Raw genomic sequence first — 12,751 nt, 5'->3', positions numbered from 1 at the left:
TATATAATATATATATAAAAAAATATATATAAAGGAAGTTAACAAAAAATCAATTTTCTGTCCGTACTCGAACTTCGGTACACATAAGAGTAACGCTACTATTTTAAATAACGCTAAGTACAACGCTACAACAAAGGTTTGCCTATATAATTATTATTACAACTACACTTTATTCTCATTATTAATTCATATGGTTATTATTAATTATCATTACTATGATTACGAGATATAATTAATTAGTGTACCCGACATCACACGCGTTTGTGGATACATTTTGCCACGTGTATGTATCAATGAATAATCGTAGAAATCGACTCGCCGAGCGCGAACGACATAAGAGAAGAAATAGGAAGAAGAAGAAAAAGCAGAAGAGGAAAGGAAACGAATGAACAAAGGTTAAGACGATTTGAGTTAGGGTTCGTACAATGGTTTACGTATCGAACCAAAAAATTAAAAAAATCGGATACTTTGTCGTTCACCGTGAATGATAGGAAAGCACGAGTTATTCGCGAGCCATATGCAGCGCGATGAAAAGATAGACAAACGCTGAGTTAAAAGGGGAAACAAAGAGATAAAAGAGAACGAAAGGAAAAGTACACAAGACGATTATACACGGCTCGTTTAGGCAAGGAACTGCCCGTAGAAGTACTTACGTATAGATTTAATCAAACGTTCTGTGTTTCTAAGCGTAATCACGGGCGGATGAGAGAGAAAAGCGCATAAATGTCGCGGGATAACACTTACTCAGACGCTTAGTCGTTAGAGTCGTAACCTGTTCAGTATTTAACTGCGCCGCGGCTGAGGAAAATCGCGACGATGACACGAGATCGACCGGGCCCTCGAAAAGATCGAGTCAGGTATGATCGCGACCTAGATTATACTGTTCCCTCAACGGTCGACCTTCCCTCGTCGTCGCGAACTTCTTCTGCGCGCAAAATAATTTTCCAATCAATCGATAAAAGTCAATATATGCGAGATTGTAGAGAGAAATAACGAAGAAAAAAAGAAAAAAGAAAAAACAAATGAAGAATAATAAAGCAAATAGAGGAAGAAACGATGACGATGAAGACACACACGTGCACACACAGAGTAACAAGACATGTAGAGAAATCATGTAGAGCTGCGATCGTTTAAACGAGATCATCGAGTTCATCTGCGTCAAGTAGCGTTTTATAATCGTGAGTCCGTTTCTTATGGTAAGCGATACGATTTAAATAATTGTACAGCATTTGTAATGCTACACGAGCCATCCGCTCTGGATTAAGCTTAAGCCCATCCGGTTCTCATAGGACACACGCGCGTACACGTACACACAGGACACACACGCGCGCACACATGTACACAGGACAGATAAACCAATTTAATCGCCTGCAGTTACATTTCTTCAAAGACTGAACATCGTTCCGCGGCATATTGTTTTCTATGTATGCGTAATGTACATTTCACCACCACGTTACGCCATGTCATTGTTGAATCGTAATTTCGAGCCAGCACGTAGTATCGCATTCGAATCGCTTCGAGGATTTTCCATTAGCAAACCAAGGGGACGCGAAGCAAAATGGCGCGTAGAGGGACAAATTGTACGCGGGGTGGGGGTAAACGGTGGAAGCGAAATGGGAAATAATCGGGACACTGTGAAGGATAATAATATGGCCTAACTTTTTCACAACTTACGACGTAGATGAGATGTAGATCGCCTGAGAATGTAACAAAAACGCGAAAAAAAGAGAACAAAAAAAAATATGTGAGAGAAACAAACATGGATCGATGTTCGATCGACGAACAAATGACTGCAAAGTTAATTACCGTTTTAAATGAAAACCTCGATGCTTGTCTAAGTATGATTTCCGACCGGAAGCCAAAATTGTAACCGCGACGCCACGCGTCGGTCAGTCTCGTCAAAGGTACAGACGACGCAGGTTAATTCCCGGCACTTTGAACAGAGTACTATTAAGTAGAGGTACTTAAGTCGTTGCTACATACCAATATAAGCTCTATGGCTTATTTTATACTTAGTATTATCGTAACGTTTCGATTAGAGGTAACATAATGGGAAAGTTGTATCTTAGCATAAGGTAGACTAATCTGTAAAGATAAGTAGTCAAATAAATGAAAAGTACATTTGATGTTGCAGACAGTTTTTCACTTACTTTCGCCTACGACGTGTCATTTTAACGATTAAAGTCGAACGAAGTAGGAAAAAATTGTACTCGATATTAAATGAGAGTGAAAATTCAATTGAAATTATTACTCGGGGTCCATAAGTCATTTTGAGTGTCAATGACAACCTACGCGGTCCATGACCTTCGAATAACCTTGCGTATTAACACTGCGACCCCAATCATGACCTATGATTTTCGTGATCGTACGTGATTTGCAAGTGATCGTAATAATTAACAATTTATACATATTCCTCTAGTGAGATTGAACAACTACAACGCAATCCTGATCCCTTTTCGATAATTTTTACATTGCTTCAAAAGTTTTTAGAAATTTTGGAAATTTTTAGGTATCTCAATATGTTTCGGCGGATTCAATAAAAATTATTCCAAAGAAAAAAGACGGAAATAAACGAAAAAAGTTTAGATGGGACAATTATTGGAAGGTTTTGAAGAAGCAACACGTTTCATATGGTACCGATTTATTTATTTCATTCACAATCACAAGGGGACACCTGCGTGTCCGGATATACAATATAGATTATACACACTCGTTAGAAAATACGTTTTACCAGCGATACCGGGTTACTCAAGTTAATTCGCCTGCAGATTCGGTTAAATATACGATTACCTTATATCACTTTCATGAACAGAGTAGATTTTAAACGAAATCTCATTTCCACTATTAGTTTATTCCCTTGAGAATCGTTCCATTTCTTTCTAACAGATGCTTTACGTTCGTTCCCCTCATCGCGTGATATACATGTGCGTCATCTATAGGCATCGTTCAAGTACGACCGATCTCCGCGAGATGGCGGCTCGCTACAGTCTTCCGCTTTGGCAAGTGAGAACGATGCGAAATGAATCGTATCGTCCGAGACGTTACTCGAAAAACCCGGTTATGGAACAAAAACAGTAATCGGCTAATTCGAACATCGACGCACACTAATACTATAAGGGAATGAATAGAAAAAATGCCAGATTGAAAGGAATTCGTACACCGACAGTGAGTATAAGACAGATCGACCACTTCGGTTACATCGAGTGTCGCTATCTTCGACTAGTTGTCATTCGTATCCAAAGTTTCGATAACTACAAGTATTGGCTGCTGAAAGATATTCAATGATTTAGGATCAGTGCTATCCAAGTTTTCTTTCATCTTCAGTGCCTTCAATCATAATCAGTGAGGTTAACTTTCCTTGGTTTATAAATATGGAACACCCTACTGTAAAATATTAAAGCCAGATGACATGTCCAGCTACTACATAGCACTGGTGATAAACCTTAAAATGGTATCTGCCACTATAACTCGAGTTTTGACTCTCTCTCTCTCTCTCTCTCTCTCTCTCTCTCACTTATGACTGCGTTCCTTCCTTACCGACCTTACCGCTTATCCAAATCGGTAACGTCTGTTTCTCGACAATCTACGTTGGTCTATATGCCCACGGTCTCTGCTACAGTGTCACAGATTAAGTGCGTGTTTTTGTATATCATCTATCATAACGAGTATCTGTTCCTTGCGTACACGTAGAAAAGAACGTTCCTCAGTCTCGACTCATCTAAACAACTATCCAAATGGTAAAACGACGCGAACATCGTGGTAATTGCGACCGCCGCGCGAAGTTGCTCGAATAAATTTCAGTCTGTAGTACGACGTAGCTCGTGTATTCGCACGAAGATTACCCTATCTCTGCCGTGTAACCAACGATGGGCGTCGTTGGAATCTCGAAGGATAATCTCGAAAAAATTCACAGGCAGCCAAGTGATCAAAATTGACTGGATACGGGTATTGGTATAAGGACTATACAAATATACGTACATATATACGTGTATATACTCCAAGGATTAATCACTAAAAGCTTATGACGTTTTGCGCTACTCTACGTTGCTATGCTATTTGTGTCTTGGCACATCTTCATTGTGTCTCTACTACGCTTATAATATCACCATTTGCTCTGTCGGTAAGTTCAGAATGTATCATTTCACGGTACCTCGTACAGTAATCTACGTCTCAGTAATGGGAATAAGGTTTCAACTACGTGGAACACAGAGTGTCGTTACGATCGAAACTTTTAGTCCCTTTGAACGATTTAAGGGAGATTACTGCGTTTTACATATACATCGATTGTTCATCACCGCGATATTTTTCATCCAACTACTTTCCATAGACGCCCATGTACATGTAGAAATGCGGTTCCTGTGCTATACATGGCTGATCGATCGTTGATCGATACCAAGGTTCGAGCCATCGCAGTAGGTAGAGGTACCATTAGACGCGGAACAACTGGTGCCACTTTATAACTACTCCACTGGTGTTCCCAGCGTTCTCCAATCTGTCACAGGTACATGCACCTTCTCCATACATCATATATGCACCTCTACATATCCCATATCATACTCGCTTCGTTCCATTTGCGCCCATTTGCCCTGATCTCTACATTGCAGCCCTTTGCACGTGCATGCATCATCATGAAAATTTTCATCCGGACTAAACGTTCTTCTCTACCTTCACGTATATTACTTCTTCCCTTCTGTATATCAATCTCGAATGAACTATATTAATCCATATTACTTGTCGTATACGATAATTCGTGAACAATCATGATATAACCTCGAAGAGTTTTAACGATCTACAATTGTTTCCTGAATTGCTATAAGTAGTAACCCAAATCTCCCAAATCTGCACGACACTCAAGGAACCCTTTCCTTCTCTTCCTGCGAGAAAAGGATAGCTGAGGTAGACGAACGCCATAACAGAAATTACCCCTAACGACCTGGCCCAGTCGAAACTTCTGGATACAATTTTACTCCCGCGCCTGGGTACTTATTTCCCGTGTATGCACGTACTTCCGGGCGCATTATCACAAACAGTGCCCCACGGACTTTACATATGGAGACACGTAGTCGCATTAAATAAGAACATTTTGCGTTGCAATGGCGTATGTTAGCGTGAATTAGTAAACGTCGCTTTCGCTACATCTACGGTTACCAAGTTTCGTCTGTTCGCATTCTGCATTCATTTCGTAGCTTCCTATTGCGACCGCGATTTATGCGTGACAACGGTCAGCAAGGTTCAATGATACGTTTAAGTTGGGTATATTGCTCTATTCGAAGTCTACTGGAAGATCTATCAGGTTAGGTGGTTATTGTCCTTAGAACGTTCTCCGGTGGCGCCGCGAGTAATTAGATCGACAAAAGTAATAAAATTGGTTCATAAGCATTAAAGATACATGAGGTCACGTGGCGAGATCTAGCAATATCCATGGAGATTATCGAAAGTGATTATTCAATTTGTCCAACGCGTAGGAAGCCAACGACTGTATCTTGGTTACCATACGATGGTACTACAAATACGTCGGTAATTGGTACTCACGTATCTCGTCGGTAAAGAAACTCATCACAAGCAGTGCACTCTGGCGAGGCATTTTCGAACCTCAGTGAGTCCAGATATTCGCGATGGCGTCAGATGAGATAGGTTAGGAGGGTGTAGCACGGTAAATGACCCTATTGATTAGGAATTAACGTTCATGTTTGACAAAATTGCTTGACTGCTTCCCGTAATCGGTGGAAAAATATAAAGATACCGGGTGCATCTGCTTAAAACGTACGAAAGGAACATTGCCGGAGGAACTTGTAACGGAGGTATTCATAATACAGGTACGGTTGAGGGAACAAAGATGAGCGTAGAAATATATTTGAAATCGTGCACGAGCATTATAAGTGACCGTAAAGCAATTTCGAGGCAGAATTTCGTGCTTTCGATTGGTCGTTTTCAACGATGATCCCTTTGTTCGCGCCACGACGATTACTTGCATGTGCTTGCTGCACAGCAGAGGCTCTATCTACGTCTATCGGTATTTTCATCTGGATACTCCGCCAGACAATTATTTTCCAATATCAACCGTCGAAATTTCACGCGTCTACAGGGATATCTATCGTTATCCTCTATACTGTATTGTATTGTTCGACCGGGAAACAAGGGGTGTGGGTTGGTATCGATTCGCGGAATCAAAAACCATCGAGCAACGAACGGACCCGCGTTCTGCCATGTTGGATCTGGTCGTAAAAATTTGCACCATTCACAACCGACTGTTGGGTTCAATATATCTCATTCTCACGCTGTTAAAATATATGTGATCATGGTTATAGTCGATAAACTATATTTGTATTCGTATGTACGTTTGAATGTCAGGATCAACCTGGATTCGTTTTCAAAAAATAAACTATTCTATATCTTTTACTTGTTCTCTCTCTCTCTCTCTCTCTCTCTCTCTCTCTCTCTTTCTCTCTCGCTTTCGTTCTGTCTTTCACTCTCTCTTTCTTAACATTTTATCTCTTTTTTTCGTTTTTTTTTTTTTTTTGTTAAAACGTTTATATATGTATATCTTTATTGTTATTTTTCTTTCAAAGATAGTTTGAGCAACCCGCCTTCCATCGACTCCCTACCATACTACGCTTTTACAAACATTCTATTACGAACTACTGCTCGTTTACTACTTCACGCTCGCCATGATCGATTATATTTTAAAAAGCACAGAGTGTGTGTTTTGTGTTGTTTTTTTTTTTAAATCATTTTTTTCCTCTTTTCTTTTTTTTCTTTTTTTTTGGTTTTTGCTTTGGTTCGGTTTATTGTGTTTCTTCCGAGCCTCCGTTTGAGATAGAAATTGTACTTAAGTCAGTCAAGCGGTGTGCATTAAATGACGACAGAAGGAAACAACGCCCAAGCCGACGTCAGACAAGAACTGCGACTTCTCGCGATATTTATCCCGGGCGTGCTGTTTTCATCTGCAAACAATTCCTCCTGTTCTACATCGAAATTCTTTTTTCCTTATCTTTTGTAGATATCAAAAGAGCGTAACTTTTGTCCGCTTTCTTTGAAGGTTCGCATTCTTTGTATTATTTACAATTAATTAATTTAATTAAGAGATAAATTGGAAACGCGTATCCCTATTTGGAAAATTATAGAAACTCAAAAATATTTCCAGTTTTGAATATTCAAAATATTCCACTACTTTTCGCAATTTGACATTCCCTTAATGTATTATAGATTAGAGCCAACGAAGAATTAGATCTTTTAATTTCAATTAGATTTTAATTTTTTAATTATTTAAATTCTGATTTACTAGAATCTATAGAATAAATATGTCTCCGTTGGCCTTCAACTACTAATACCCTTCCTTACTCTGCACCATAGAGAAATACTCAAAATAATACTTAAAGGAAGAATTCTTTTACATTATTAGATGCCATCTAATTAGAAAAGCCGTACTTACCTGCTGTTCAAGCAGCTCAGACTCACTGGAGTTTGTTCTGAATTAACAGGTGGAATGTGGCCAGGGATCGTTTCCATCAGTGGATACCATTGCGTCACCGGTTTCCTCGGATTCTCCAGCATCTTCAGCCATTGCTCACGACCAATGCCAATAAAATCGGCCCCAATCGCCGTGCAGCCCATTAATTCGTTCGATCCGATCCTATGAAGATCATACCGTTGCCGACAAATGATCGTTTGATTTCTGATCGTGTTACTCTACCTCTTACCTGTCGTAGTCGATTACTTGTACTATAAGACTGACATCCTCGATATTATCTGACGGCACATCGAACAACAGCATCTCGTTGTACACAGGGAACAACGTGTTCTTCTTCACGGAAGTCTTCTTTTTCTTTATTCGTTTGTCCTGACACAGCAGGTACACCTTCACGTATGGGTCTGTAAGTACATTTGTCGCGTTAGATATTATCTATATCACGAAAGTTGCTGTTTGCTCATCGCGCAGGGTATGCCTTTTCGATAATTTTGTAAAATGAGAGACTATAGAGGATAAATAGTGTAGATTTTGAAAGGAAAATTTTTGACAGAGGATTTATATCGCATAATAAATTACATAACAGTGAATAGGTTGATGTCAAATGACAGAAGTTGAGGTTAAATAATTCGACAATTAAGTTAATGGTCTAAATGAAAGGACTGGCTGAGCTCAACGATACGGAATAACTCATAACGTGCTGAAAATTTTATTGTCTTATGTATTTTGCTGGTTATCCACGACCACGTAGGTAGGTTTCAAGTAAATTTACCTGACGACCCTGTTATATCCATGGCTTTCAAGTTCCTGGCTTTAATTACGGTCACTGCTAGCCGGCCAGCCGTTGGTAGGAAGCAAAGCGACAGCATCAATTTTCCCATGTCCACTTTGTCCTAAAGGAACGAGCGAAAACCGGTTCAGTTTCTAAAGTAGAGGAGGCTAAGGTGGTGACCAAAGTCGAGGTTAAAGTGGAGACTGTGAATTTTAGGTGTTCAAAGTCGCTCTGCGAATTTAGTCTAGGAGGATTAGGGCAAACATGGCTCTTCCACTTGCTGTACCAGACTAAGGTCAGTTGTTTCAACTTTCTCCTACAGAGTTATTTAACATGACAGCTACTGATCTGCAGTGTATACTTGAAGTGAAATTACAGAAATGTACAAATATACGTAGTGATATTTTTACCCCCATAGGGATCGATTTTAATTTTTTGCAAATATATTCAGGTGAATAATATCAATAGCTGCAAACGTACAAAATTTGGAACCAGTTATTTTAACTTGGTGGTTCTAGTATTAAAGAATTATAACAGCTTATTACATTCGAATTTCTGAGTGTACTGAGGAACAAATGTATAAATTATCAAATTTATTATTAATAACAAATTGTCCATTACGTAATAAATACAATACAATAAATAAATAAATAGTAAAAGTGAAGAAATTAATAAATGATTGGCAATTACTGTGACTTATAACGAATTCGTGTGAAAATGTATTTATAACTTACAAAATGTTTATAAATTATTGCTATATTGTTTATAAATTATTAATTTATAACTAATTGTTAATAAGAAATTAATTTTGTTAATAACAGGTTGTCCAGAACGTAAAATTATAATAAAAATGAAAAAATTAATAAATTATTGATTATTAACACGGAAAAATAAAAATTAATGCGATCGGTGAAGTTCGAAAATTTGCAATCGGAGTGGGGGGCTCGGCCGATCAGCGGCTATATAAGGCGCGACGCGACGGAGGATAACTCATTTGTCGGTTCAACTTCGGAGGTGTAACATCTAAACTTTTTCGTGCGCGAGGGCTGGGAGGTCGAAAGTGAGGTTGGGGCTAGCCACCCCATGAAACAAATTATTAGTAATTTTCCTTTTGTTTTCAGATATTAATTATTCCTTTTTTTCAGGATTTAATTACTTCTCCTTTTTTCAGGTTTCAATTATTTTTTTTATTCGTTCATATTTATTTATATTTGGACATTCGAATATTTCGAACAATGTTTCGTCGTTGGTTTGTTTATGTCTCATCGTTGAGAGGTTTATGTCTTATTGTTAGAGTCTTTGTCCCATCTTCGAGTTATTAATAAATTTTCTTTCAGATTCTAATTATATTTCCTTCTTTCAGATTTTGTTAAACAATACGAATGTTTCATATAATATTCGAATGTCTCGTCGTTAGGTTACTTATGTCTTATCGTTGGGATGTTTATGACTCATCGTTGGGTTATTCATGTCTCATCGTTGGGTTGCTCATTCCATTTGGTTCATCAGTGTGATTTATATACGTTTCGCATTTATTTTGTTATATGTACTAATCACTTACTAATCCATTTTTTTCAGGTTTATATATTTTCTTTTCAGGTTTTCAAGTATTTCAAGATTTCATTCAGGAGTCATCGTTGGACGATGTGCGTTTAGATCTAAGTAATTGTAAGGAGGATAAGATAGATCTATAGACTAAGTTTCATGTGCGCGCTATCCGTTCAAAGGTAAGCCACCTAGCTTGGAGCGAAATACATCAATTCTCTTACACTCTCGTTAACCAAATAGAACGTAATTGTTCTCGCGATAATCGCGATTGTTCTTAAGTACCGACTAGCCTACGCTACGTACTTCTCGTGTACTCGACAACTCCACGCCTCGTAAGTCATTCTCACGGCTCGTCTCAGACACTCATTCTGCCACTGTCAATCGCGTCATGCATCGGGATCTCTGGTGACCCTCGGGCTGGTGAGGCATCTGGGGCAACACGAGGGTCTGTCGACCTTAGTCGTCCTGGGTGCCAATCTGAGCACACGACCGAGGGATGGGTCCTGCAGTCGGAATCATTGCAAGAGCGTGCCTGCCTGCCCCTCTAGCACTTGGTGGCTATGTGGTTATGCTTGCATAGAGCCGGGGTATGGAGCATGCGAGTGATTCCGATTGTTAGGCCTCGCATAGGACTCTCGGATTGACTCTGGGTGTTTCACTGGTTCGTTGGCTGCCTTACGTCATCGAGTAAGCCATGGCGAGGTCGGCGGTGGCAGGGTGAGCAAGGCTCGATCGGGAGGGTGCTGAGGTCGGAGTTGTCTTGTACACGGGAGTGCATCTTGTAGGCTAGTCGGTCTTTCGAATTATCTCGTCTCTATTGTAATACACGATATTTAATAAAGTGTCAGTAACTTCACTTTAACTCCTTTCGCTCCAAGTTAGATTAGGCTACCTTTGATACGGATAGCGCCAGCAGGCTACGCCACTAGGGCGCATGTCGGGTCTCGTTGCGTAGCCACCTCCTCGTGGTGAGACCTGGTAATTGGTATCCTTTTCCACAGATTTTCCTTTGCAAAACGTTACCAGGCTAAGAGCTGCGCACAAAGTTTGAGATATTTGCTATATCTTGTCAAATTTCAATATTTCTTTTAACGTTTGAACATTTCTGAGGTTCCGAAAGTTATGTCCACAGAATTCTTGGAAGTGACGTCAGTTCTTAGAATCGGTAGGCGATAGACCTTCTTTCTTTATGTATTCCTAATACAAAGCCGCAAAATCGGCTGAGAATTTCTCGCCGAGCCTGTCAGTGTTGTGTCCATGGAATTCTTGGTAATGACGTTAGTTCTTGGAACTGTCTCGACGAGCCACCTTCTTTCATGTTATATATTCCTAATACAATACCTCAAAATCGGCCGAAAATTTCATGCTGAGGCTGAGAAACATTTGTTCACTGAATTCATGAAAATGGCGTTATTAAAATACATAAAAATGTGTAAACAGTAAAAAGTAAATAGTTATTTTTAATATGAAATTAATATCGTGAATAATAAATTGTTCAAAGCGAGAATTTGTAACAAAAGTAAAAAGTTAATGAAATGTTGGTCATTACTTGAATCTATAAGGTACTAATGTCAAAATGCACCCACAATTTGCAAAAGGATTATAAGTTATTGCACTTATTGCTAATAAGAAGTTGCTCACAACGTAAATTTATAATACATGTGAAGAAATTACTAGATTATTGACTATTACCATTACATAAAACATATATGTATTCAAATGTCTATAATTTGCAATATATAATTTGCAGAAAGTCAATCAATCGTTACACTTGTTGTTAATAACAAATTAATAATGCTAGTAACAAATTCTCTATAACGTATATTAAGGATAAAAGTTAAAAATATTAATAAATTATCGGTTATTACTTGACAAATATAATACTAATGTTAAAATGTGCCTATAATTTGGAAAAGGTTTATAAATTAATACACTTATTGTTAATAACAAATTGTTCACAACGTAAATTTACAATACAAGTGGTAAAATTACTAAATTACAGGCTATTGCTGGTATATATAAAGTATTTGTGCAAAATTTGCATAAAGCTGACAAACTGCTACACTTATTGTTAATAACAGATACAAATTGTTAATGACAAATATTTTTCAACGTATATTAACGATAAAAGTCAAAAAAGTTAATAAATTGTTAGCTACTACTTAAACAAACAACGTACTTGTGTTAAAATGTATCCATAACTTACAAAAAGTTAATAAATCATTAAATTTATTGCTAATAACAAATTAAAATTGTTGATAACAAATAGTTTGAAAAGTATATTAATGATAAAAGTCAAAAAAATTAATAAATTATTAGTTATTACAGTGGAAATGTAACTTTTAAAGGAATCGGTAAAGTTCGGAAATTTTCGCCGATCTTCGGCCGGCCGCCGCTATATAAGGGGCCCGCGTGCAGGCTCAAGCCAGTTGTCGTTTCGACTTCGGAAGGTCCGCGTTAATATTCATTTTTTTGTTTCAGGTTTTAATTATCTTTCAGATTCTATTTCTTTTATTCTAGATTTCATTGTTTGTGCATTCGAGTATTTTGTACAATATGCGAATGCTTCGTCGTTGGTTTATTTGTATATCATCGTTGGCTAGATCAATGGCTATTCAATGGCCATTGTCCACTGTCTTAAATAATTTAACGATAATTTCTTCTTTCAGGTACTAATTATTTTTTGTTTCAGGTTTTAATTATCTTTCTTCTTTCAGATTCTATTTCTTTTATTCTAGCTTTCATTGTTTGTGCATTCGAGTATTTTGTACAATATTCGAATGCATCGTTGTTGGCTTATTTGTGTATCATCGTTGGCTAGATCAATGGCTATTCAATGGCCATTGTCCACTCTCTTAAATAATTTAACGATAATTTCTTCTTTCAGGTACTAATTATTTTTTGTTTCAGGTTTTAATTATCTTTCTTCTTTCAGATTCTATTTCTTTTATTCTAGCTTTCAT

The 12,751-nt window shown here is 37.9% G+C and overlaps 1 protein-coding gene across 1 annotated transcript in view; it reads right to left on the bottom strand.

Moving 5' to 3' along the window:
- Nucleotides 1–6,650: 6,650 nt before the first annotated feature.
- Nucleotides 6,651–12,751, bottom strand: part of LOC108555104 (synaptotagmin-10) — a 69,151-nt gene continuing 63,050 nt past the window's right edge. The window contains exons 7-10 of the mRNA XM_017910618.1: nt 8,241–8,361; nt 7,701–7,872; nt 7,433–7,633; nt 6,651–6,944 (exon numbers count right to left, since the gene is read on the bottom strand). Of these exons, the coding sequence (XP_017766107.1) occupies nt 6,941–6,944; nt 7,433–7,633; nt 7,701–7,872; nt 8,241–8,361 (498 nt within the window). The 3' untranslated portion in view covers nt 6,651–6,940. The remainder of the gene's footprint in view (nt 6,945–7,432; nt 7,634–7,700; nt 7,873–8,240; nt 8,362–12,751) is intronic.

This window comes from Eufriesea mexicana, unplaced genomic scaffold (genome assembly GCF_001483705.2).
Source record: "Eufriesea mexicana isolate 0111107269 unplaced genomic scaffold, ASM148370v2 scaffold76, whole genome shotgun sequence".
NCBI classification, from domain to species: Eukaryota; Metazoa; Arthropoda; class Insecta; order Hymenoptera; family Apidae; genus Eufriesea; species Eufriesea mexicana.
The sequence above is the reverse complement of the archived record's forward strand: the minus strand, read 5'-3'. Positions and strand labels throughout refer to the sequence as shown.